The sequence below is a fragment of the Melanerpes formicivorus genome, unplaced genomic scaffold (genome assembly GCF_026170545.1).
Source record: "Melanerpes formicivorus ecotype bairdi unplaced genomic scaffold, bMelFor1.0.p_v2 SCAF_2, whole genome shotgun sequence".
Lineage (NCBI taxonomy): Eukaryota > Metazoa > Chordata > Aves > Piciformes > Picidae > Melanerpes > Melanerpes formicivorus.
Window position 1 is genome coordinate 20605759 of NW_027142354.1, and position 25401 is coordinate 20631159.

Sequence of the window (25401 nt, forward strand, 5' to 3'; positions counted from 1 at the left end):
ATTAAATCTCATCCTCACTGGGAAAACAGCTTGTTGAGACATAACTTACATGCTGAAGCTACCCATAGACAACTGGGTGTCAAGTCTATTAATAAGTTGTCTTTCTAGACATGAGAAAGGGCCATAGAGTACTAAAGGTGCTTAACATGCCTGTATGCCCTGTATACCCTGACACAATGTAATGGCACATGTAGAAAAGAAAAAGCTTTCCCAAATCCTTCCCTAGTGGAAAAGCTTCTGGTTTTCAAGAAATGATGGTTGTTGTTGATCATACTTGTTTTGGTAGCTGATTTTTTTTTCTTTTTAAGGAGACAAAAAGGTGGTGACTTTGTTTTTCCTTTGTTAGACTAAACAAAGAACAAATCCTATTCCCTAACAGTAATAAAAGTATTTTCAAAGACAAAGCACAGAAAACATGCATCAAAAGGGTGAACACCTCTCAAAGTCTTTCACGTAAGAAGTATGGACACCAAAAGTATCAATGATTGTGAGGTGTCTTATATAATTACTGTGGCAAGGTTTGGCTCTGATTTTAGAAGATGCCAGTTTTAACACACATTGAGATGAGCCACATCTCGTTCCCTGAGGAATCCCATGTGCATTTTTTTGTAAGAATGACAATAAAGGAGATATTAGTACCGTTATTTGTGTATGAGATTGCAAAGGTTAGAGGATTTCCTATCACGGGAAAGTTGTAACATTAAGTATTTTGGAAAATTATAGAATGATCTCATATCAAGATTTATTAAAGTAATTGTTCTTTGGGTTTTATTTTGTTTCCTATGAAAGGTAGAGCTTAGTTTTTATCAAAGTTACGTGTCCAACAAAAGGATTTTTGTGAATCTTCAATCAAGTGTCAGATTAATGCTAAAAATCAAGGGTTTCATATTTTGATAACAACACTGATCTCTCTCTAAAGGTTACATTTAGAAAGCTTTTTTTTTAGCAGAAGAGTGAATTGGTGCACACTGATGTACTCTAAATTTTAGCCTATTTCTAATAAAACTGAATCATCAGTACCAAATTAAAAAGCCAAAATCTTTGCGCTTTAAGTATTTCACATAAGGCCCAAGTCCATCCTGTTCATAAAAAGGCAATAAATAAACTTTGCGCAACATAGCCTTACGTACTGATAGCAAGTAAGCTCTGTTCTGAGCTGATGTCCTTTTTACTGACTGACTTCATTTCCCAGAGTTTAGATTTCCAAGAAATGGTAACATATACCAGCACAGGGCAGTAGTTTAATTATTATTATTATACTGCTCGTTAACTACACTGAATTTAGAAGCATAGCTGCTAAGTCACATTTAAGAGGTTCTTTTCTACATTTGAGTTCAACTTTGGCCTGTACCATGTATTTCATAATTATTTGTCCTTGTGCAATTGTTACTTTATTTTGTTCCTTTACATGTCCCTTTTATCCATCCTAGATCTCAATCCTGGACACTATCCAAGTAGAGTTAAATAGTATACTACAAGCCTGATAAACATAGCAAGATAAAACTCATTCATCTCTGTTGAAGGTTACCCAGCATCGCAGCCTGGTCCATCATTCATGTTGAGTTGCAAAATGGTTCTGCTGTGGGGGGGGCTGTAAGCAAAGGTGCTGCAGGTCAGCTCCCTGAGATGAGCTTGCCTGAAGTTCCTGCTTCACATTCAAACTCTCCATCTGTCTGTTAGTGGATTAAAGGTGGAGGATGGGGACAGAAGGGGCTGAAGCCTCACTTTATGCTCTATTCACTATTTATGGTGATAGCTGTGAAGTTTTAAATACAAGGGAATCCTGTCAGGCTTACAGTATCACAGTATCACCAAGGTTGGAAGAGACCTCAAAGATCATCGAGTCCAACCTGACTTCAGGTATATTGTAATTTTTGGACTTTGCACACCTGCTAACAGAGTTAATCTGAGCTCATCTTACCTATTGATTTTGTATTTACATTGATGACTTTTAAGTACTGATCAGTCTAATATTACATTAAGAATTATGTATTGGTATGTGATCTGAAAAATTAGATTACTTGGTGCTGCCCTCATATGTCCATCACTCATTCTCTACTGAATTTTGAAATGATACAGGGACTACATTCAGTCATGTAAGGTTATTCTGCAACCATACAATATTTTTCTAAACCAATCACTCTATTGCTCAAAAGCATATAGTCTTGAGTTTTGCATGATGAGTACTTTGAAAAGACATCACACTGTATTTTCCATCCAGATTTAATTGGGGGCGGGTGTGTGTGTGTGTGTGTTTAGTGCTGTCAGCTGCCCCAAGTGCTCAGCATCACTAAACAAAAGCTGTAGCACATGCGAGTTGCAAATTAACGCATCCTTAGGATGTACTCGTAGATCATTCCACCTAAGCATTTGCTGCCCACAGGATTTTCCAAAGATTTCCTTTCCTGAAGATAAGTAAAGGCATTCTTTGCTTGACAAAGGATGGAAACCTAAACATAAGTGGGGTAATCTTATGGTTCCCTCCTTTGGCCTTCAGTCAGACCAAATAGCTAAAAGGAGAAACCTGTTTTGAGTGTTGGAACTACTCTGACCAGCATGGTTTATTAGAGCTGTTGGTGAAATCTAGGCTAACAGTATTGCTTTCCATAGATGAAGTAGGGGTTGTTTTGTCCTATCTAGTAATGCTGTAGCTTTTTACATCATAAAGCAAGAATAGTGACTGGTAAGAGCAAGGGGAATCCAACTCAGGTACTGTATTGCTCCTTCTGCTCAGTGTTTCCATGCAGAGGGTTCAGATGTATGTTATGCGTGCACATTTCATACCACAAAGTTCAGGTTAGACAATGGAGAATGTGATCACAATTGTATTGGTGCATCCACTGTTATATATGTTAGTGTTTGCCCTCACAAACTACGTGTTTTTCTAAGATTTAGTTTGTTCTCCTCACTCTCCCAGTCCTACACAATTTTACTACCTGGATGAAAAAAATATGTATCTCCCAACTTTGTTGATACTCTAGCTAAGGTAGGAGTGACAGCACATTTTCTAACCATCTTCTTGTCCTTCAGTTGCAACTTCATTGAAGTGCTGTGCCTGGCACATCCATTAGACTAAGTATCTGCTTTGCAAATGTGTTAGCACAGGACTTTGCACAGGAAGAACTAAGGACTGAAAATGTAATCTAGGCTGTGACACACATGAGTGATTTCAGTTTATCTTTTTCTTTCTTTTCTTTCTTTCTCTTTCTTTCTTTCTTTCTTTCTTTCTTTCTTTCTTTCTTTCTTTCTTTCTTTCTTTCTTTCTTTCTTTCTTTCTTTCTTTCTTTCTTTCTTTCTTTCTTTCTTTCCTTCTTTCCTTCTTTCCTTCTTTCCTTCTTTCCTTCTTTCCTTCTTTCTTTCTTTCTTTCTTTCTTTCTTTCTTTCTTTCTTTCTTTCTTTCTTTCTTTCTTTCTTTCTTTCTTTCTTTCTTTCTTTCTTTCTTTCTTTCTTTCTTTCTTTCTTTCCTTCTTTCCTTCTTTCCTTCTTTCCTTCTTTCTTTCCTTCTTTCTTTCCTTCTTTCTTTCCTTCTTTCTTTCCTTCTTTCTTCCTTTCTTCCTTTCTTCCTTTCTTTCACTTGCTTGCTTTATTCTGTCTATTTGAGGGAAGATGAGGTAGTAATTTCAGGACCATCTGTTCAGGTGGTGAATGAAGGAAAGCCAGCAAAACTGAAAGAAGTTACATAATGAGTGATGAAGAAATAAATGTGGAATGATCTTGTATGATCTGGTATCCCACAATCAGAAATAGATGGGATCATATAATCAGAAATGTTTCACCAATGGCGAAAGTTATCATCTACACCAAAAAAGCTACCTGCCCCTGCTGGTGGCCAGCTCCACACCTACCCTCCACCCCTGTCTGGCACCTCCAAAAGCTGTGGCAGCAAAAATAAAAGCTTGACAGGTCCCCCAAAATCGATTAATCCTATTTGGCGTGTTGCAAAACCAGACAACACTTGGACAATGACTGTAGATTACAGAGAACTGAATAATGTTATATATACACTTACCCTTGCAGTGACTGTACCAGGTATGGTTACTCTTGTAGAAAAAAATCAGCAAAAATTTACAACTCTGGAAGATGGTGATGGATAACACTTTCATTTCAATAGCCTTTACATATTTATAGAGCATGCACACATAAATGTGCTATTTGTATACAGTTACATTTATGGGCATTACACAGGCCATGGGGAAAGATAAAACGCTACCTATGGGCCTTAAATACCTGACAGGTTGATTACATAGGCCCACTGCCCCTGTCAAGGGGGTGTCAATATGTGTTCACTTCTGTGGATATAGTGTCTGGGTTGGAGTTTCTTGCTAAACTCACCAAATATGGTGTCTTGGTTTTCACTGGGATGGAGCTAGTTTTCCTTTCTTAATAACTAGTTAAATGCTGTGTTTTGGATTCACTATGAGACAAATACTGATAATTCCATTTGTGGCTGATGAATCAAGGACTTTTCAGCTTCTCATGTTTGGCTAGTGTGCAGGTTCACAAGAAGCAGGGAGGTAACATAGGCAGGACAGCTGATTCAAGCCAGCCATAACATAGAATGTCATGTTCAGTATATGAACTGGGAGGAGTTGGCTGGGGGAGGGGTGGATCATTGCTCAGGCATCAATCTGTGGGCAGTAAGCAATTGCATGGTGCATCACTTGTCTTTTCTTGGGTTTTTTTATGTCCCTTTTTGTTACATTCCTTTTAATTACAATTACTATTATAATCTCTTCTTCTTATTGTTGTTATATTTTAGTTTTGTTTAGTTATTAAACTGTTCTTACTTCAACCCACAAGCTGACACCCACTACTCCACTAGGAGGATGAGAGGAGTGGTAAGTGGCTGAGTGCTGTTTAGTTGCTGGTTGGAGTTACATAACAACATATGCTAATAAATATAACATAATTGAAGCATTAGAACCTCCAAAATATTAACTGCAGGGGAAATTGAACACTGACAGATTCATGGTTTAATGGCCATGGTGGGCTTAGGTTGATGGTTTGACTTGACGATCTCAAAAGTCTTTCCCAACTGAAACAATTCTATGATTCTATGACTGCATGCTGGGACCATGGACCTATTAGCTTAGATGTGAAGATTCATATAATAATCTCTGAGAATGCCATATAGTCTGTGCCCCAAATTCTCTTATTTTCCATCCTCTATTGATAACTTATATTTCTGTTATCCATGATGAATACCTGTGTCCTATTTGGAGGAGATGGCATTGGAACTGTGTTACTGATGTCATTAACTCAACATTGAAGTTCAATCTGAAAAATCATGAGCCACAGCTCTCCAATCTGTGTGGGCAATTACTCCACATCAGGTTATCAAACCCAAAGTGATATTAGCTGGAGGAGCTGGAGCAACTGCATATGTATTACTGGAAGGAGATGGCACTCCTGTTTTCCTCCTCCATCACAGGCTGGCTTGTGCTTAATAGTTTCATACTAAAAATACCACATCAAAACCACATCCCCTGGATATGTTTCCCCAAGATCAAGATGATTAACCTCTGATCTCTGTTAAGCTTAAATGTAGTAAACATTTTTCAGCAGAAGAGTAAATTAGTGAACACTGAGATGCTCTAAATTTTAGCCTATTTGTAATAAAATTGAGGCACCAGTACCAAATGAAATTAATTTTTTTAAAAATTCAAAATTAAAATCTTTGCACTTTTAAATATTTTGGTCAAGGCAGAAGTCCATTTTGTTCCATTCATAGAAAGGGAGTAAATAAAATTTGTGCAACATAGCAAGTAAGCGCTCTGTTCAGAGTTGACATCCTGATTTTTACTGATTTAATTTCCTAGAGCTTAGATGAATCAACTAGCACAGAGGACAATGTGTAACATCTCCAGGACATAATGCGTCACATGAAACAATTTACTGTTGATGCCTGTCTGGCTGAGTGGTTTCTTTTCCTGACTGGATGAACAGGGCACCTGATTTGAAAACATTATTGTAGAGATATGTTTGTTCCTTTTTTTGTATGTATGTCTTGAATGCCTCTGTAAATTACACTGTCCTATATCCTGAAAGCCAAAGTGGACACCTCCAGATTTTCTAGCCCAAATGGAAGTGGTCTCTTGAGTGAGGGGATGAAATATGGGAAAATAATAGGTTGGACTTGATTGCAAAGGTCTTTTCCGACCTGGTTAATTATGTGATTCTGTGATATACTTTTATCTGGAATAACAGAAGATTGGCAAGGAAGATTGTAAACACACTCAAGTGACTTGCAGCTGGGGTGTTGAAAAATTAATAATTTTTTGGTTTCTTTGTTTAACAAGTAGAACATAGAATCATACAATCATTTTGTTTGGAAAGGTCCTTCAAGATCATCAAATCCAAACTTCAACCTGTCACTGCTAACTCTAGTACTAAACTAAGCATCTGTGTTTAATTAACGTAGGCCTGCCATAGACTCAGAGCCAGCCAACAGAACATGAGTGAGATACCTCCCCTGCTGTGGGAAAGACCAAAGCAGTGGAGAACTATGCCTGTGAAAAAGCAGCAGGCTCCACACCTCGATCAGAAACTGAGCACCGCAGTGCCTGCAGCCCCGCTTGGGCACCTCTGCTAGGGTGCTACTTCCAAGATCCCCTGGTTGGGAATAAATGTATTCTTTGCATTTAATCCGTGGTTTTGCGGTTGTGTGTGCATCCTGCCTGTGCCAGCTCACGCATTATAGTTTAAATGAGTATTCATTTTTTCCCCTGCTCACATCGATCCTATGAAACTCCGCTATACATTAAACAAAATGTCCTTAATGCCACAATGTTATAATAGAGCATTTGATCTGCATGCTTAATTTTGTGAAAAAGTAAACTGAGTATTAGCATGAGTTGGCAAAAGGCAGCGAACATCCCCGAGTGTATCAACGGGAAGGGGAGAGACATGACTGACACCCCTGGAGTGCGCGGCAGCGCCGGGCCTGGACGACGGAGGGCTGCAGCAGCGTACTCTCACCGCCTCGAGGAGGGAGATGACGAGAGATGGCGAGAGACGCCCGTACGCTATGGTCTCAGAGCCAAGAGAGCAGGCCCCACCGCCAGCCAACCTCCTGGCTCTCCCCAGGGGCGCGGCCACGAATCACCCGTGCGGAATCCCCACTCCCGCCCAATCTCCGGGCAGCGCCCGCCCCGCCCGGTAGCGGGCGATGGGCGGGACTGGCAACCCACGAGGGAGGGCTCGGCACTGAGTCCAGCTCCGCTTCCTCGCCAGACACAGCTGCTGATCCCGTTCCCCGCTGCTGTTGCGCGCCGCTCCGCCGCTTCTGCCGCCATGAGCACGGATCCTGTCGTCTTCGTTTCCGCCGCCAGGACGGCCATCGGTGAGAGCTTGGGCCGGGCGGAGGGTGTCGTCCCCTCCCACCTTCTTTCTCCGTTATCCCCCCTCGCGGGGCCCGGTGCTGAGTGCTCTTCCTCTGTGTCCGCCCAGGTTCCTTCAACGGCGGCCTGTCCACGCTGCCGGCGCACGAGTTGGGGGCCACCGTCATCCGGGAGGTGCTGCGGCGGGCCGGGCTGGCCCCCGAGGAGGTGACGGAGGTGATCCTGGGGCAGGTCCTCACCGCAGGTACGCAGGCGGCGGGGCACGGGGCGCGGCGGAGAGCCTTCCTCCCGCTGCCGGGCACTGCTTTGTGGGCTCTTCCTCTCTACGGCCACATCTCTCTGTTGCCCTTGGCAACAGTTCTGGTTTCGCGTGTCGGAACCTTACTCTTTGCTGTTAAGGACGTGGTTCGTTAACAAAGCACTTGAGTGCCGTCTTGGCTAGTTCTCCATGCGCTCTGGATGACCAAACCCATTGCTGGGTTTTTAGAAAGGATATGAGGAGGGATAGTTTACTTTTTTAAAAAAATTCCCGAAGTAGGTAACAATGTATACGTGAAGGTCAGCCTCTTTTCTTTGTTACAGCATCCCTTCCCTTGCGTGGGTCATCTCCTTTCATAATTCAAAGTAATAAGTATAGATAACTTAGGTTTTAAGAGCAAGGCCAGTGTTTCTGTTTATCTGCAAGATCGACCCGTGGCATCTGTGATGCCACTTGCTTGAAAACAAATAGTCTGATTTAATGAAAATGGACCTGATAGCAAATTGTTTGCTTTGAATGGTCCCCAGCCTTTTCCAGGGTAATGTTTAATCAGCAGAGTCATAGGGCAGGTTTGTATTTTAAAGATGGAGGAGGAAAATAAAGGAGACTTTTTTTCTTCCTTACTTAAAGCTGATCCAGATTCCTGCATATTTTAAGCTTGCTGAATGATATATTCTTAGACCTTTTTTTTGCATGCAAAGAGCTGGCTTTACTTTGGCCTGAGGAAATGGCAGATGAAGAATGTCTTTAGCACTCCTCTCCATCAGGGTCACAACAAAGAATGAAAGCTTTTTGGGCTGTCCTTGCATAGCTGTGCCTTTGGTTTCCGTAAAAACTTTTAGGGAAGGTCATCTGCCAGTGATGTACAGGAGATGTAAAAAAGACACCCTTTGGTGAGTAGCAGTTTGAATGAACTGTCACCTTACAAATGTACAACGGGCTAGTGATAAATTGAAGTTGGTGTTTCATCTGACCTGCTGTCAAAGGCAGAGTGCAGGTACAAAACTATCAGTACCAAATTCTGATCTTGCAGGTATTTTATTAATGAACAATACAACTGAGCTCCTGTTTACAGATTCCCCCTGGGAACTTCTGTATCAGGTGAAAATTGGAGTGAGCTTTACATTTTAATGAAATCAGGGTACCTATTATGAAAAGTGACAGGGCTGACATTCATTTTCTTAAGAACAGACAAAGGAAAAATGATGCCTGTTCCTGCAGGTGCTGGCCAGAACCCTGTCCGACAGGCGAGTGTTGCTGCAGGAATCCCTTACTCTGTGCCTGCTTGGAGCTGCCAGATGATCTGTGGGTCAGGCTTGAAAGCAGTATGCCTGGGTGCTCAGTCTATACTGACAGGAGACTCCAGCATAGTGGTTGCAGGAGGCATGGAAAGTATGAGCAAGGTAAAGCAAACAATGACAGTGGCATTGTGCGGACTTGCTGGGAGCAAACAGCATTAAGTTATGTTGAAACTCTCTATTCCTAGGCTAGTGCTCTACAGGCATTTTGAAGGAGTATCTTTGGTTTCTGTAATTTGCAATGAATTTACACAGAAAACAATTGACTTGGTCAGCTTTGTTGTGATTTTTGTTTGTTTGTTTGTTTGTGTTTTTAAACAAAACAAAACCACACCAAAGGACCTGATACTGTAGGTACTGAAAAGGTCCCATGCAAACACCCACCACGTTTAAAATTCCATTTTAATTTCCATCTATCCCAGTCACGAGAAATGGCATTTTTTTGTGTGTGTTATAAGAAGTCCAGGGAAAGAATAACTGGAAATGTTATTGTTCACCAAGAAATTTGAGCTTGGAAAGAAAGCAAAGCACTTGTATTTCAAGGTGTCCACCCCAAGGCTGTATTGAGGAATGTTGCTGGGCTGGTGATCTGATACCTTAGAAGGGGGTAGCTGCTTCTGCTGGGATTCTCTAGCTGCCTTTGCTGAGGATAATGTTAGTGTAGTGGGGGACCCATGGCTATATGGCCCCAGGGATGATTGATTTGATCTGCGAAGTGAAGCCACTTGCTCCTTGGTGATCTGCTGCTGGGGAAATTCACAGGCCAAACAGAGGTGGCAGATTCTTAAGAGATACAGAACAGACATCTGGGGAGATGCCAGGATTTGGGGTAGCTTCTTGCAGCTGCTGTGTTGTGCACTGAGATATAAAACGTCTAACTCCTTTCAAAATACCTTCTTGCAGGCTCCTCATGTCATTCACATGCGAGCTGGAGTAAAAATGGGAGAGGCTTCCTTGCAGGACACTATAATACTTGATGGCCTTACAGATGCTTTTTATCAGTACCATATGGGTATAACAGGTAAGTGGTGACAATCTAAAAAATTAAATGGTTAATTGGAGAGGAGAAAAGATTGAACTGACAGGACATTTCAGAAATCTGTTTTTAAGTAAGGTGTTTTAACCTGCCCTTAAGAAAGAAATGTCTGATAATGCTTTGTTTGTAAAGCTAGTTTGTTTTTTCTTCTTTTTTTCTTTCTGTCTGATCTAATCTCAGTGCATCTCTTTTGCATGAGAGTAATTTAATTTCATGAAAAATAAATAAAATAATCCCTGCATGTAACTGGAGCAATTGGCAGCACAGATTTACAGTAGGCAGGAATTACATGAAGTGTATTGTGGATACACATGTTTCTGCAGCTTCAGGTTATTGCACCCTGCATGGGATAGTCAGCCAACTGCTTTTTCAAACTTTGCTGATGAAATGGAGTAATTTCAGAATGTTTCCTCTTCTGTGTTACCTGTAGCGAGATCTGAGTGTAATAAACCAGAGAAATAATAAACTAGAAGAGCATTTATATTTAAGTTGATAGACCCTCTCAGAGTAGGTCCTACACAGAAATTTTTACCCTCCAAAGGAAGTAGAGAATCGGGAGCAAGCAAAACAAGATAATCAGAATAAAAACTATTCAACAAGCTGAGCAGCTTGCTATAGCAAACATTAATTACTGCCTTGTCGCTTACAGTTCTACAATTTATAATGTTAGCATTTCCTCATGGTAATTTGCATTTTGTTCCTATTGCAGCTGAAAATGTGGCCAATCAGTGGCAAGTCAGCAGAGGGGAACAAGACCAACTTGCTGTACAGTCACAGAACAGGGCAGAGGCAGCACAGAAAGCTGGCTATTTTACAAAAGAAATTGTTCCTGTTCTTGTACCTTCTAAGAAAGGTAGGTGTGAATGGATAAGAGCTGATTTTAAAGAAAAAAACAACCATCTGGTTTCCCACTTACACACTGTTATTTCTAATCTGTTCTGTAAGCATGTAGCATGTTGCTCTCTTTTATTTATTTTTATCTTTTCAGTGATTATTTTTTAAATCAGAAGCAATACAAACGTGGAATATCTAAATGTAGCTCTTTGCAAATACTACTGCTGTTTTCTTTGAGATGTAGTTACTACTCAAGCAAACCACTGACTTTATGTAGGCTTGGATATTGTACCAAAAATAAGTACTTTTTGTTTTCTTAAACTCTTGCACCAAACTTAAATCAGTCATGTTGATCTGGCAAACCTTGCCCACCTAGCAGAGAGTGACAATGCTCAGGGTTACTAATAAATTAACTAGATGAGGTTATTTGTCAGATATGGTCCTCCTTAGGTCTGTTAGGGATATAAACAGACTTGTCCTGGTGCTTGAGCCATAGGTCCATTTCTAGATAGGTCCATTTCTAGAGCAGGGGAATTACCCCAGTTCATTGTGAGATGGGTGTAAAAACTGAGTTTTCTGAACAGAAATCAGGAATCAGTTGTTCAACATTAGCATTGAATAGATTCTCTGTGAAAAATTCTGGTGTTAGGATAATTACAAACTAATGAAGGACTTTCTTGATAACAAGTTTAGATGATAATGTTTAATGATCCTGGATTACTCTCTGCAACAAGATTCCTACAAGGATCACTTGGAAGATTGCCTTCTGCTTGGAAGAGGAGGTTTTGGTTAGGAAGAGCAAGAAGAAGACCTGCTTTTGTACAACTAATCAGTATCTTTGTTGTGAGCATTTGTCTTGCAAAACTCACCTGTCTGCCTTGTTAAAAGCAGCTGTAGGGTTAGGGCAGTTTGTTAAACTGCAATGAATTGGAAGCTGTCTCTGACATAAGAATGGTTGGTTGGTTAAGACAATTGTGCCATATATTCCTGATTGCCCCATTGTTTGTGCCAGCATTCTGTTCAAGATATGTGTGTGTGTGCATGTGTGGTTAGACCCTCCTGTGAGTATTGCTCTGTTTTGCAGGTCCTATAGAAGTTAAGACAGATGAGCACCCTCGACATGGGAGCAACTTGGAAACAATGGCAAAGTTAAAGCCATGTTTCCTGACAGATGGAACTGGGACAGTAACAGCAGCTAATGCTTCAGGTTGGTTCATCTGGCTAAAACTGAAATGGAAAGGAACAGTAGCTTGTGGCTCAAGGCAGAATCCCTTCAAGGGGTTAGGCTGCTGTGTGGTAGTCCCAAAAATGGGTCCTTTATCCAGTGTGCAAAGCTAATGGATGCACAGAGTTTTGAGGTATTTGCTTTATTTAGTTTCATTAGAATCAAGCACTGGGCAATAAATCACAAATCCAGCACACCATTAGCTCAAACAGAAGTGACTTATATACAATACAAATAAATTATTTATGATTGGTTGTATGATTTATGTCACAGAAATCTTTGTACATGTGCTCCATCAACTACCTAACTCATTATACTATTAATTTGTTATACTAAGGTGGTCCTACATTTACTTTTAAACTCTCTTCTTAGAGGTGTGGGTTTTAGTATTAAAATCAGCACAGGTTATATGGGGAATACCTTGATGTTTTTGAACTTTGTCCAAATCTCTCTCTGGTTTATGTACAGAAGTCACAGCAAGGCATTGTCTAAAACAGTGACAGAATCATGCTGCCTTAAGATAGTGCTTTTAATTGCCATGTCTTGTTTCTGATTATTTTAACTTTCGAGGTCATCCCATCCTTTAGTATTAAGAGCCTTTCAGGCTTATTCAGTCTGAAACTTTTTAACTCTATCCTTCTAATGTGAGTGTGGCTACTGCTGCATGTATTTCACAGGAAATGGCAGTGTGTTTGACAACACAGGTAGACCTTGGACAGAACTGTGGTGGGGGATTTCTGTACAGGCGAGCTGTCTTTTGTTTACTCGATTTCTGTGAAGTGATGCAAGTTTGGGGCAGTAACAGCAATATCTGATAGGCTGGAACAAATAAAAACTACATCCTCTATTTCAAAACTAGCTTTCAAATGGTTTTGAATACTGCAGCTCTGTACAGAGAAAAACATAACAACTCATGTTTTCAAATGTTGTCCTGGTGGTACTAATTGTCCTGCCATTATTGGCAGCTTTGAAGCTCCTTCCTTGGGTCTTTACGCTGCCCTTTTTTTTTTTTTTTAATCTGTCTTATAAATCTGCTTTTTCAGATTTGTCTCAAATTCTTACACCCACTACTTTCCAAATAAATACCACCAATGTGTCTCATTTACAGCAGTACAGATACGTTACCCATTTTAGGTGTTTGCGGCAGAGGTCAGTCTTGGCTGATCTGAACAATGCTGACCTGATCCAATAAAAGATTTTTAATTTTTGTTTTGTCTGCTTGGGGAACTTACACAAGAAGGAAAAGGTGGTACAGTAAAAGCCATAAACCCCAACATATGCATAGAAGTTGTTTGTCATTCCACAGGTATTAATGATGGAGCTGCAGCTGTAGTTTTAATGAAGAAATCGGAAGCTGCTAGGAGAGGTCTCATGCCTTTGGCTCGGATTGTATCTTGGGCTCAGACTGGTATAGATCCATCCATAATGGGAGTAGGGCCCATTTCAGCAATAAAGAGAGCTGTAAGTAATTACCTGTCTATGTATTTAGTATTTTAATACTCTTGCTTGTTTTAATTTTCTGTCCATGTCTTGTTTTTTTCTATATTCTGAGGAAAATAGTAGAAGAAATAAACTAATTGGAAATAAGACTTAAAATATTGGAGGGTATATAAGATTTCTAGTGCTTACTCACTGGAGGCGAAAAAAAAAGAATGTAAGTACAGCTCAGAGCATAAACTAGTTGAGTTTGTGAAAGGCCAACTAGTTAACCTAGGAGGCTAAAGATCTAATTTTGTGAATGTGCATACCAACCTGATTTGGGGATGATTTGTTCCTGCCGTGATACAGTTCTGCTGCCTTGTCTGGCCAGGGTAATTTTCAGAGGACTGCATGTTTGAATATGCAATAGCACACCACCAAGAGAAGGGCAAATGAGTGCATCTGCATTAGCAAACATGGAGCCCTTTGTATTTTATAGCCTGCCCTGTGAAAGGGTTGGAGCAGACAAACTGGATTCCTTTCAGATGAAACTATGTAAGAAGGTGCACTCCAGAACCACATCTAATGTGCTCAGACCATTATTGCACACACTAATGCACTCTCTGTTCAGTCCACAGGACAAATTTCTCAAACAAAATGCCCTGAGCATCCCTTGTGTACCCCACTGCTTGCTAATATAGACACAGCCCATGGCAACGTTGTAAAAATGAGTTATGCAACGGAGCAGTTGATAACAATAGCTTCACTTTAGTATTCTCTTTGTTTTATTTATACTGTACAAAGGTCTTATTTTTCATCTTTGAAATGCCCTGCCAGTGTAGAAGCTTAGCCTGAACTCACCCAAGCTCTGTGGTTTTTAACAGGAAAATGAGAAATTTAAAGCTGGTATCAAACTGTTCTTTTAAATCAAGAATGCAATAAATGGATACACAATACATAGTTCAGCTTACATTGTAGGACAAGCTGTTATTTAACAGAACCTCTAACTTTATAGGTACTCTGAAAAAGGACACACTAATATAAAGTGTGCATCTTCAAACAATTCACACCCTCTGTCTTACCAGTTTACCTCTTCTGAATTTCATAGTAGCACTTTAAAGTGAGAGGATGATTAGGCCATGCATTTTTGTTATGACATAGTAAATAATCAAGCCTTTCCCCAGAAAGTGAAGAATTTCCATACTGTCCCTGTAACATCTAGTAGAAAGAGGCTTTCCTCCTTGACAGCAGTCTTGGATATGCACTAATCTGGCTAGCAGGTTGTGAAATATCATCTTGCAGATGACTACTGATCAAATGTCATGTTAGAAACAAATTGAGTCAAAGCAAATATGTAAATGTGAAACATGCCTAAGCCTGTGTGCAAGCAATTGTGCCACAAGAGTTGCTTGTGTGAATACGTGAGCCAAACCTTCTTCCAAAATAACAATCTACAAAAAGCTTTAAGTCACAACTTTCAACATAAGGGTAGAAGCTGGGCAAATTGCACTTGACACCCATACTAATAGTAATTGCACTGTTTCCTGGGAAAAAAAAATATCTGTGTTAAGCAAAGAATCTCAAGTGGAATTAGACTTCTGTTGTAAAAAGCTTGCTTTTAATCTCTTAAACCCCGCTTTTGATAACAGTGCTTCTTTTATTAAGGGCACCACATACATATGGTTTGATCCCCACAGTTGCACTATCACCATTATGTGTGAAATTAGTTGTATTTTTTGAGCAGCCAGCACATTGTACCTACTTAAATTTTGTCTGTTGCTTTGAGAATGGTGTTATGAACCCTGGGTCTAGAAAGATTGTTTCCTTCAACTTTTTAGAAGTGTTGTCTTCATTGCCCAATATAAGTCTTAAGAAAAGCTTCCTCTGATGTATAGAAGACCTAAAAACTAATAAAGTCTGTTTTCTTTTCTCAGGTTGAAAAAGCCAGCTGGACTTTGGAACAAGTTGACCTGTTTGAAATTAACGAAGCCTTTGCATCACTAGCTGTTGCAATAGCAAAAGAACTTAAAGTCAGTCCAGAAAAGGTAAAGAATATATTTGAGCCTGTGATTAGCCTCCTGTAATTCCTAGTTGTTCCATTCTGTGCACCTGGATTGTATTCCAAAGAGGTGAGACTGGTCCTCTTGTAATTAGAGGACACAGTCTCAGGCTGCGCCAGGGGAGGTTCAGGTTGGATGTTAGGAAGAAGTTCTATACAGAAAGAGTGATTGCGCTATGGAATGGGTTGCCCGGGGAGGTGGTGGAGTCGCCGTCATTGAGGGTGTTCAGAAGGAGACTTGATGGGGTGCTTGGTGCCATGGGTTAGCTGTTTGGGTGGGTTGATGGGTTGGACATGATGATCTTGAAGGTCTCTTCCAACCTGGTTTGGTTTATTCTATTCTATTCTAATAAAGTTTATTCAAATCTGCCATAAAGTATTGGAATTCCTTAAGGTGCTTCCTTATGCTACTCTGTTGTAGTCTTGTTTTCCTAGCAGGAATGTAATTTCTTGGTGTAGCAGGCTACAACTCTATTATAGTAGATTTGTATGCAAAGCTAGGTAACTGCATGACCTTGAGCTTGCTGCTGAGTCTGTCATGGTATCCTTCCAGTGGTGGGAAAAGGTGTGTTACTCAGCCCTCCTTACATTCACCTTATTTTCAGAGGAAAGGGGAGCCTCTTTCTGAAGAAATACTAACAGCTGCCTCATGCATGTCTTCAGTTTCAGACTATACCCTGTGGGGTTATTCACATTGCATCTTGGCTAAACTAGTTAAATGAATTCTTAACTTGACCTTCAGTGTTGGCTTTTTTTCCTTTTTAGGTTAATATCCAAGGTGGAGCTATTGCTCTTGGCCATCCTCTTGGCGCCTCTGGGTGTCGCATCCTTGTTACACTTCTACATGCACTGGAACGAACGGGGGGAAAACGTGGCATTGCTGCTCTCTGCATCGGAGGAGGCATGGGAATAGCCATGTGTGTTGAGAGATGAATGTGGATACACAAACAGCTACTGTTAACTTTTCGTTTACTAATAAACTTCTAATCATGGAGCATGTATCTGTTCATCTTGCCTCTAATTAAATAGGCTTCCTCCATCATTTTTTGCCATTTAGTCGCTGCCCTGACAAAAAGAATAGGGGCTAGTGGATGCACCAAAGTTGCTAACACATACTAGAACTTAAAATTCTCAACCCAAGGACCAAACTTCACTTTCAAAATTAATTTGTTTACAAGAAAATAGCAGCAGAATTCAAGCACTTGTTTTATTAACAGTTTAGTTACAAGAGTGGGAAGTGTAAGTTAGACAAACATAAATAAAAGCTAAGTTATTCTTCAAGTGCTCCAGAGTGAACTGCATCCTCATAGCACCCTCTCTCTTCTTTAGTTTCAGGGTGCAGTTTAATAAGATCATCAATTCGAAGAATAGTAATGGCAGCTTCTGTTGCAAACTTCAGGCTCTTGGTTTTGACCATGGTTGGTTCAAAGACACCAGCTTGCTTGTTATCACGAGGCTTTCCGTTGATCAAGTCAAGACCAATCCTGCAAGGAAGAAATACTTTGAGATGGAGAGGTAGAAAATGCAGAAAAACAGTTGGGATTATGCTGTTTCACTGCTGCTAGGTCTCAGTAACATATACACAGGACTGAAGGACAGAGGGAGGAAATTCAGTGATAACCTTCACAGTTCACTACACTGGCAGGACAATTTTCCATCCAAGTCACCCATCACCATCAATGTTAGGGTAACAGCCTTTCTTCAGACAGATACTTGCCATTTCAGGTTTTTGCGATCTGGGTTAACCTGAGCCTCGTTGTGGAATGCCCTCAACTTCGCAACAAGATCTGTTGCATCTTGAGCAGCATTTACTGCCAACGTATTTGGAATTACTAAGAGGGATCTTGCAAATTCTGCTATTGCAAGTTGTTCACGTGATCCCTAGAAAAAGGAAAAAGGTTTTTAAACCAATTGCTGCAACAAAAGAGGGAAGAATACAGCTATGATCAAGAGTTCCAACAGGCAGAACCTATTTTTAGGTCAAGAAACCCCACACTCCAATTGTCAGAAAAGTAACTCATACTCTCCCTTTTGAAGAAGCATATTACAGTCTGCGAGATTAACAGATATTCAGGAACCTTAGAACCAACTTTCAGTAGAAGAAAATACTTGGAAGTTAATGTTATCCCAGTTTAAACACATGCTTTTCTGTCCTTAGTGCAAGACTTACCATGCTTGTTGCATAATTTTCAAGATATATCGAGAGTGCTGCCTCTACAGCACCACCACCTGGGACAACAGACTTGGATTCCAATACCCTTTTAACAACACAAAGCGCATCATGTATAGATCGTTCCATTTCATCACACATGAAGTCATTAGCTCCTCGTAAGATAATTGATGCTGAAGTACGAGCCTTTGTACTAGGGGAAAAAAGTAATCAGAAATCAGCATGCTGAAGAGAATACAAGTTAGAACTCTCCTAGCTAATTTTTTTCTTCTAAAGCCAAATTCAGTTGAGACAGACTCCTTGAAGATTTAAAAGGACTTCTTAATATCGTTATGTACCTCTACAGGGCATGTATATTGTAACTTATTCCAGGTTTTCATTTCTAATATGAAAGAACTTTGAAAGTTATGCCTGTAAGGCAAAGTACCTAAGTGTGACAGACAAGCTATTTTCCCATGAAATAGAGGGGAAAATGGATTTAGAATGTTAAGAAAGTTCTCTTGCATTGGCACTACATGAGCTGGTGACACCATAGTCATTTAACTGCCACAGAAGTGCCGTGGCTTGGTTAAATTTCATTCACACAACAAGAAGCTGAATACAGAGAAGAGATACTGAAGTAGTGAGGAAGTTAATATCCAATGTATGTTCTTGTTATACTGGTACTCAAGTCTTCAGACAGCAGTGTCACACTAAAACAAAACTACATCAGTGGAAAATACCACGTGTGGAGAGCTAGTAATTGCTGCTTTTCTTGCCTATTTAAAAAAACATGTAACCAAAACACAACCAAAAACCACCATGCAAAAAACCCCAACCCATCACAAACCCCACCCTTTTAACAGTATTTCATACTATCAAGCCAGTCACTGATTCAATGAAACCAGCACAAGTAAACCCCATCTTGCACTATAAACAGTACAATCTTTAGGTTGCACCTTCTTACTCAGAAGTTATTCAGATGGTACATATTTCCTTTTGCTATCTGTAAAGGGAAGCCAGTTTAGAAAAAGTTTATACACAAAATTTTAAGTCTATCTTGTTTCATACATTATGTATGAAACAGTATTATTATGTCCAGCCCCAGCAGAAGAGGTTAAGTATGTATACTTTCACCCCTAATTTGCAGTGGGCTTGCATACTCTCTCCCACGCGTATCACTACTCATACCACTGAGGTAGCATGGAAGTAAATAAATGGGATTTTATCTCAATTCAGTAGAAAATGTACACAAAACTAATGAATAAAAGGATCCTTACTTCTTGATTAAGATCAGCTCATCATCACAGATTCTCTCTTGAATCACCTCTTCTGCCTGTCCCAGCATTAATGCCTCAAAACTCTCTTCACCTTCAAGGTTTGCGAGGGTTGAACATATGGTCGCTTTAACAAACAAACAAGTGAGATTAGCATTCAATTCCAGCACATCCTTCACCAATTTCCCAGAATAGGCACACAAAAACAAATTGAAGATAATTAAAAGCAACATAGACTTCTCTTACAATCAACAGCAATTCTAATTCTCAGGTAGCAATTCCATATTCTGCAGTTTGTAACCCATACCGTTCTTCTTTGCTCAACTTTTACAGTACTTAACTTTTCCACAGTGAGTATGAGCTCCTGTGCTTTGCTGTAATAATGTGTTCTTGTAAATTTAAGAACACACAGGTAAGATATAGAACCAGATTGCTTTTTTTTTTTTTTCCCCAATAGGCATGTAAGAACTTAAGAATTCATTTGCCTCAAACCATCTGAACAACATACTTAACACAACTCTCCAAAGAGGCTTAAGAAGATATGCTTAATAAAGACTTAATAAATACAGATTCTGGCTTCCATTTCCACAATGGGAGTCTTTCCAGTGCATGACAGCACTTTTTCTCCTCCACTGTAAATATTCAGCAGTCGATTTACTGTACTTATCCACCTTGATAGAAGTCACTTAAAAGTAACTGTAAATGTAAAACCTAAGAGTCACTCAGCTCTACTCATCCTTTCCTTGAAGGCCTTGTATCTTCAGGAGCTGTATGCTGAAAATTAGTTACTAATAGCCTAATGAAAGCTTTCACTTACAAAATAATTTGAAACAACCTATTTTTACATAAACATACCTCCAGATGCCTTAGCAATCCTCTTAAGGTCCTTTTTAACAACTCTTCGTACTGCCATTGCACCAGCATCAATGAAATATTTGAGACACATATCATCAATACCTCCAGTAGTGAGAATAACATTGGCACCAGTGGCCAAAATCTTCTGGATTCTCTCTTTGGTAATATCTGACTCTCTGTGAGGATCAAGTGAAAGTTAGAAAAATGATACTACAAATCTACAGTCATTCAGTCAACTCTTTTCCTGAAATCTTAGTGCAGAGCTCTGCAAGAAAGGACCACTGTACAAGAACACATGGCTTTCTCGAATACTGACCTAGTCCTGCCTCCAGACACGAAGACTTTCATCACCAATATTTGCTATTGTTGGAAAATATTGTAATTTAAGAAATTTTTACCTCTTGCACTGAGCTATAAATGCATTGAGTCACTTCAAATGAGACCAAAACTGGCCTGTGAAGACCCACTATCTTAACTACTCAAGTTTCCACGTACCTCTGCCTTATCTGGTCCAGCTTCTCAGGGTCTGAGATAACAACCTGAACACCAAGCTTCATTTTTGCCTTCTGCAGGCTGAAGTCAAGGCATGCAATCTTTGCATTAACTATTCTCTTGGTCATACCTGACAGAAAAAAGAAAAGGGAATTTGTCAAATTGAGTTAACAGAACATCAAGTCAGCACTGTTGATTACAACTATTTTAGTTTTAGATTTCTATTTTAGATTTCTATTTCTTTGCTCTTCCACCACCACTTCTGTCCCAATACAGAATAATACTAATAGACTCTAACTTATTTTTTACCATACTTCTTCTATAACCTACGTTACCTTTTCACAGACCCTATCCCCAAACCATGAAAAGCTCATCAGTCACAACATACCTCTGCTTTGTAAATTGTTTTCTACAAACCTGACATTGCAACTCCACAAGAGTGGTGCTTATTATGTACCAGAAGATCACAGCGTTACCATGTGGCTACTGAGCCAAGGAAACTACAGAAACATAGCAACACTTTCCAGATCACTACTCACTGAAGTAGCAAGCAGGGTTTTGTTTGTTTGTTCCCCCCCCAAGGATTGAAAACCCACAATTTGCAACTAAAGACACGAGATGATCCATGTAAGAAAGACTAAGAGGACTGAATATGCACAAAAGCTGTATGAAACACAGCATGTTCTTACCCTGGGAACCCACCACACAGTTCAGAGCGTAACCGTTCACAAGTATGCTCTCCTTTTGGCTGCGGCCATGTGCCTTCAAAACATTAACTGAGTTGATTGGATACCGAGCCTGACCCTTCTGGTCTGTGTATTTGACTGCCAGTGCAGCATCCACCACCATATTAGCAAAGAAATCACCATCACTAAAATGCTGTTAAGGTTAAAACTGGAGAACTAAAATTAGGTGTAAGAAAACAAAGTCACTGACAGTCGTTAAAATACAAGTCAATAATTGTTTCCAAACAAGAACTCCAGAAAGGCATGGAAGCGCTGGCTTTCTTTGCCCTTGCCTTAAGATTAGTTCTCAAAACAGAAACACTGGCAAGAAAATTAGGGCAGGCTAATGTGATACTTCCATTTATGCACCTTTTGCTTCTTAACAAAAGTATCTACCCTGTGGTCACTCTGCACTCCCTTGTTAGCACAAAAAACAAAAGTTTTTCTTTTCTCTGACTATGGACTAAAGTGTATTTTCTCTAGCTTCACTCCCCAGGTACTTGACTTCTACAGTGCATTCTTCCATTCACACAATTCCTTAGCTAATCTCACTAACGGAAAACATCATAAGGAAACTCTTATGTACCCAAACAGGTTTAAATACATTGGAAGAATCTGAACATTTTTTCCATGTGTCAGAAAACAACACCTGTGAAAGGTTTTTCCACACCCTGTCATAAAAATCCCAGATGAACGCTGTATCCCATTCATACAAATTGCTGCAAAGGAAACTGAGCTAGATGCTTGAGCTCTCCTGTCAATCACACTTGCTTTACTAATTTGATCAAGTTAAAGGATACATTCCTATAATTTTAGAGGACATTGATGTCTTAGCAGCATTAATTAGGCACTCTCTGCCCAATTCATCTGTGTTAATAATAAGATTTTCATTGATGTAGCGAACTGCTTCCCTGTAGAATCAAGACAAATATTGGTAAAGAATTCCATCCCCACAAAGACAAAAATCTTACATGTTTTCAACTCTTCTATATGCTACCTCAAAGAGCACAGGTATGAAATAAATTCTTCTAGTAATACAGAAATACGACATTTTAATTTAAGTACAGAAATATAAAATTGAAAAACAAACCAAACAAAAACCCTAAACAAAAGAAAAACATAACCAACACCCCCAAAACAAAACACTATATCCACTTTGCAAGAAGTCTGTATTAATGAAGTCACAAATACAGAAATAAACAAGAAAACCACAGTTATTATACCTTAAAAAATGCAATGTACTTCAATTGTATTAGTTTCTTACTTGCAAGCAAGTCGGTATCCACCAATAATGGAGGTAGGATGAATTTTTTGTTTCACTAGCTCATCTGCATTTTTAAGAAGTTCTGCAGCAATAATTACCTGTTGAAAACATGAACACTAAATACACGTATTCCATACAAGCCAAATAACTATCTGTCACCATTAACTAGCAAGCAGAATCACAAACAGTTGGTCAGTGTCTGTATTCAACAGAAACAAGTACTTGCAACCTTGAGTCATAGTTTCCGGTATCACATAAAGACCATCTGACCCTGCTCTCCACCAACCATCAGGCTGTTAAAAGCCTCAGTAAAGTTTCCAACACTCAGCATAGTTATTATTTCCAATACAAAATTTTCAGGGTTGAAAAAAAACAAAGCAAACAAACAAAAAAAAGGACTTTTATGTTAGAATCCATCCTCAATCATCAATAGGAAAAAGAAAAGTGAAAAATTGCATTACAGAACACCAGCTGTGTATGGAAAGCAACACCTCTAAAAAATCCACAAGTTTAATTTTCTTCTGTAATTTACTTTTAAAAACTGCTTATGTTCAGCCAACTCAGTTTTTCATTCTGCCTGATTACTTGATGTTGTATCAAGACTCATAACGGATAAATCAAAACTGTGTTGTGATAATAAAACACAGACATTTGGTGTATCTGACTGTAGGACTTCATACGTACCACTGAGGTTGTCCCATCACCAACTTCTTTGTCTTGCAGGTCTGCCAGTTCACAAAGAACTTTTGCAGCAGGATGTTCCACTTCTAGCAGTTTCAGAATGGTTGCACCATCATTAGTAATGGTCACATCCTAATTTTGAAAAATCAAATGGTAACATAAAGTCTATTCCAATTTTAACTTTTGTGTTTCATGACATTCACATAAATGGAAATAAATTTTCTTTGCAAAGGTCCACAAAGCCACTTTAAGAAGTGAAATATAGAATGCTTCTGTAAAATTGTTATGGGATTCCTTGAAATCTCTTCTAATGTGGAGACCAGAATATCCAAGTTGTCATCATCATCATAATACCTGACTTCAATGGTGATATTTATCCCTGCGCATCTGATCAATACTTGCTAAGTGACAAGAACTTATGTGAAAAAAGAAGGCAACTGTACTGCATAAACTACAATTCTAAGTTAGACTAAAATGATGTACCATGTGTTACCTGATGCTGAACTTATATCAGTTCTTCTCCTAACCCCTCCCAGAACAGAAAAAACTAGGCATATGCACCTGTTGCACATGACCTATAAATCACACTATGTGGATGCACTTTTACACAAGAATACACAATTGCCCCGGTACCTCTTAAAGTTTTACTTACCCCAATATCATCCACCAACATCTTATCCAGACCGACTGGCCCAAGAGAACTCTTCACAATGTTGGCAATAGCTGATGCAGCAGTAACTGAAACAAAAACCGTTGTTTTTTCAACTTCAGAGTGATTAAGTTTTACAAGAAAATGTGCCAAGAACCTGCAATTCTAAAACCTGAAATAAAGTGAACTAATTTAGGATTCAGTTTTAGCCTAACTAAGCTAGTAATGGCTTTCTGTTAAAACAGAGTCTTTGACAAACTTCCCTCTAAGCTGGTTTAGCTAACTGACCTGGTAAAACTACCTGATCGGAAAAAGAATAAGTTTGTGTTGGCTTGGCAAGATGGGAGAACTCTACTGAGGTCAGAAGAGCACACTGGTGGTAACTTAGAAGATATTGGTAGCATACTCCCTTTTGGCAGCAGCAAGTTATTCCATAGAAGTTTACTGAAAAAAAAAGTTTACTCCTCATTTAGAGACAGATACAGAACAATGGTATTATGTATCAACTAGTAACATATCTTTCAGCCCCCGTCAGGTTCATGACTATAACAAAATGCTTCCTCTGGAGCAAAGTCTATAAAGTCAAAAGCGACGTTTTAGTCATTATTAGAAGTTTCATGTCACTTGAAGTACAGTGTCTTTAGAAGATGTTCTGCCAACTTCATATAGGAAAAAGATACAAACAACCTTTTCCTTCAGACCGTGGCACGTTTTTCTCTATCCCACAAGCATAGCCACTTAATCTGGAAATTGAAAAAGTGGTAGTATAATGGGAATGGTTACAACTCAGACTTTCACTTTGAACTTCAACCAATGTAACTGTTTTTCCTGCTTTAGAGAAGTAATGGTAGCCTTCTAAAAGAAATAACCATGATATCAAAGGTGCCATTATCAAGTAGAATCTCAGCTACAGATTAACCCAATTTTCGTTCTGAACGTTCCACCTGAAGTATCATCAGACTATATACCTCTCGCGATTATCAGGAAGCAGGTTTTCAGTATCTTCCCTCCCATTTAATCTATACAGAAATTTAACACAAACCTCGGCATTTGAAGCCTTCCCCCAAGACTCAGAATGAAATACAAAGAAATGTGACATGTTCTTGAGAACTTTAGTTAACCACAGTCATGTCGGGGCCAGTCCGCACTCTCAGCATCAGGTTATTTCTCTGTGCTGTCGACTTCCCCACTCCGCGGCAGTCTGCAGGCTATTGCAGCTCACGCCCTACAAGCTCGGAACGGAGCCAAGCCGACTTCTAGCCGGCAACCATCCCCCTCCCGGAGCGTGCCTGCACCGCGCGAAAAAGGGGCTCGCAAGATCGCTTGGTCACAAGGACGCCTGAGAGCGGCGCGAGACTCGCGCAAGCCGCTCGTCTCCTCGTGGCAGCTGCAGAGAAGGAGCAATCCTACCCGCCCTCCCTTCTTTCCCTCCCAGCAGCAGCGGCCTTCCCAACAGCTCCTAGCGGCCCAGGATTAACAGAAGCCGGCAGCAGCGCGAGGCCCTCCCTGGACGGCGACCAGGATGGGAAAGCACATGGCGCTGGTAACGGCCGCGCCATGTTACCTCCTCCATGCCCCTCCCCGCACGGCTCATGTAGCCCCTGGCAGTAGGGCGCGGAAGTTACCGTTTTGTGTGCGGATCGCGTCGCCGCTGGTTCGCTCCCCAAAGACAGCCAGAGGCCCCTCCATCGCCGCCATCTTCCCGCCCGGCCGCGGCGCCAGACGAAGAGGTGAAGCAGCCCGCGGACCGGCGGAAAAGACAGAGAACCGCAAAGAATGCTGGGTACAGACCCCCCTTTCCCGGGAGAGGGTGGAGGCACGAGAGACAGCCCCGCCGCG

At 40.2% G+C, this 25401-nt stretch overlaps 2 protein-coding genes and 1 non-coding gene across 3 annotated transcripts; 1 reads left to right on the forward strand and 2 right to left on the reverse strand.

The window, feature by feature from the left end:
- Positions 1 to 6834: 6834 nt before the first annotated feature.
- Positions 6835 to 16471, forward strand: ACAT2 (acetyl-CoA acetyltransferase 2). Its single transcript, XM_068152585.1, has 9 exons — positions 6835 to 7342; positions 7450 to 7584; positions 8821 to 9002; positions 9801 to 9918; positions 10643 to 10786; positions 11852 to 11974; positions 13299 to 13453; positions 15346 to 15456; positions 16236 to 16471. Exons 1-9 carry the CDS (start codon positions 6850 to 6852, stop codon positions 16401 to 16403), a joined length of 1629 nt encoding a protein of 542 aa, XP_068008686.1. The 5' UTR covers positions 6835 to 6849; the 3' UTR covers positions 16404 to 16471.
- Positions 16472 to 16663: 192 nt separating this feature from the next.
- Positions 16664 to 25353, reverse strand: TCP1 (t-complex 1). Its single transcript, XM_068152570.1, has 12 exons — positions 25188 to 25353; positions 23566 to 23651; positions 22917 to 23045; positions 22233 to 22330; positions 21769 to 21879; positions 20933 to 21114; positions 20247 to 20373; positions 19752 to 19927; positions 18900 to 19023; positions 17641 to 17833; positions 17188 to 17351; positions 16664 to 16954 (listed from the first exon to the last, which is right to left on the reverse strand). Exons 1-12 carry the CDS (start codon positions 25258 to 25260, stop codon positions 16741 to 16743), a joined length of 1677 nt encoding a protein of 558 aa, XP_068008671.1. The 5' UTR covers positions 25261 to 25353; the 3' UTR covers positions 16664 to 16740.
- On the reverse strand, positions 24204 to 24339 carry LOC137454094 (small nucleolar RNA SNORA29). The gene has a single exon (XR_010990540.1). It is a non-coding gene; the product is annotated as a small nucleolar RNA SNORA29 (small nucleolar RNA).
- Positions 25354 to 25401: the final 48 nt, after the last annotated feature.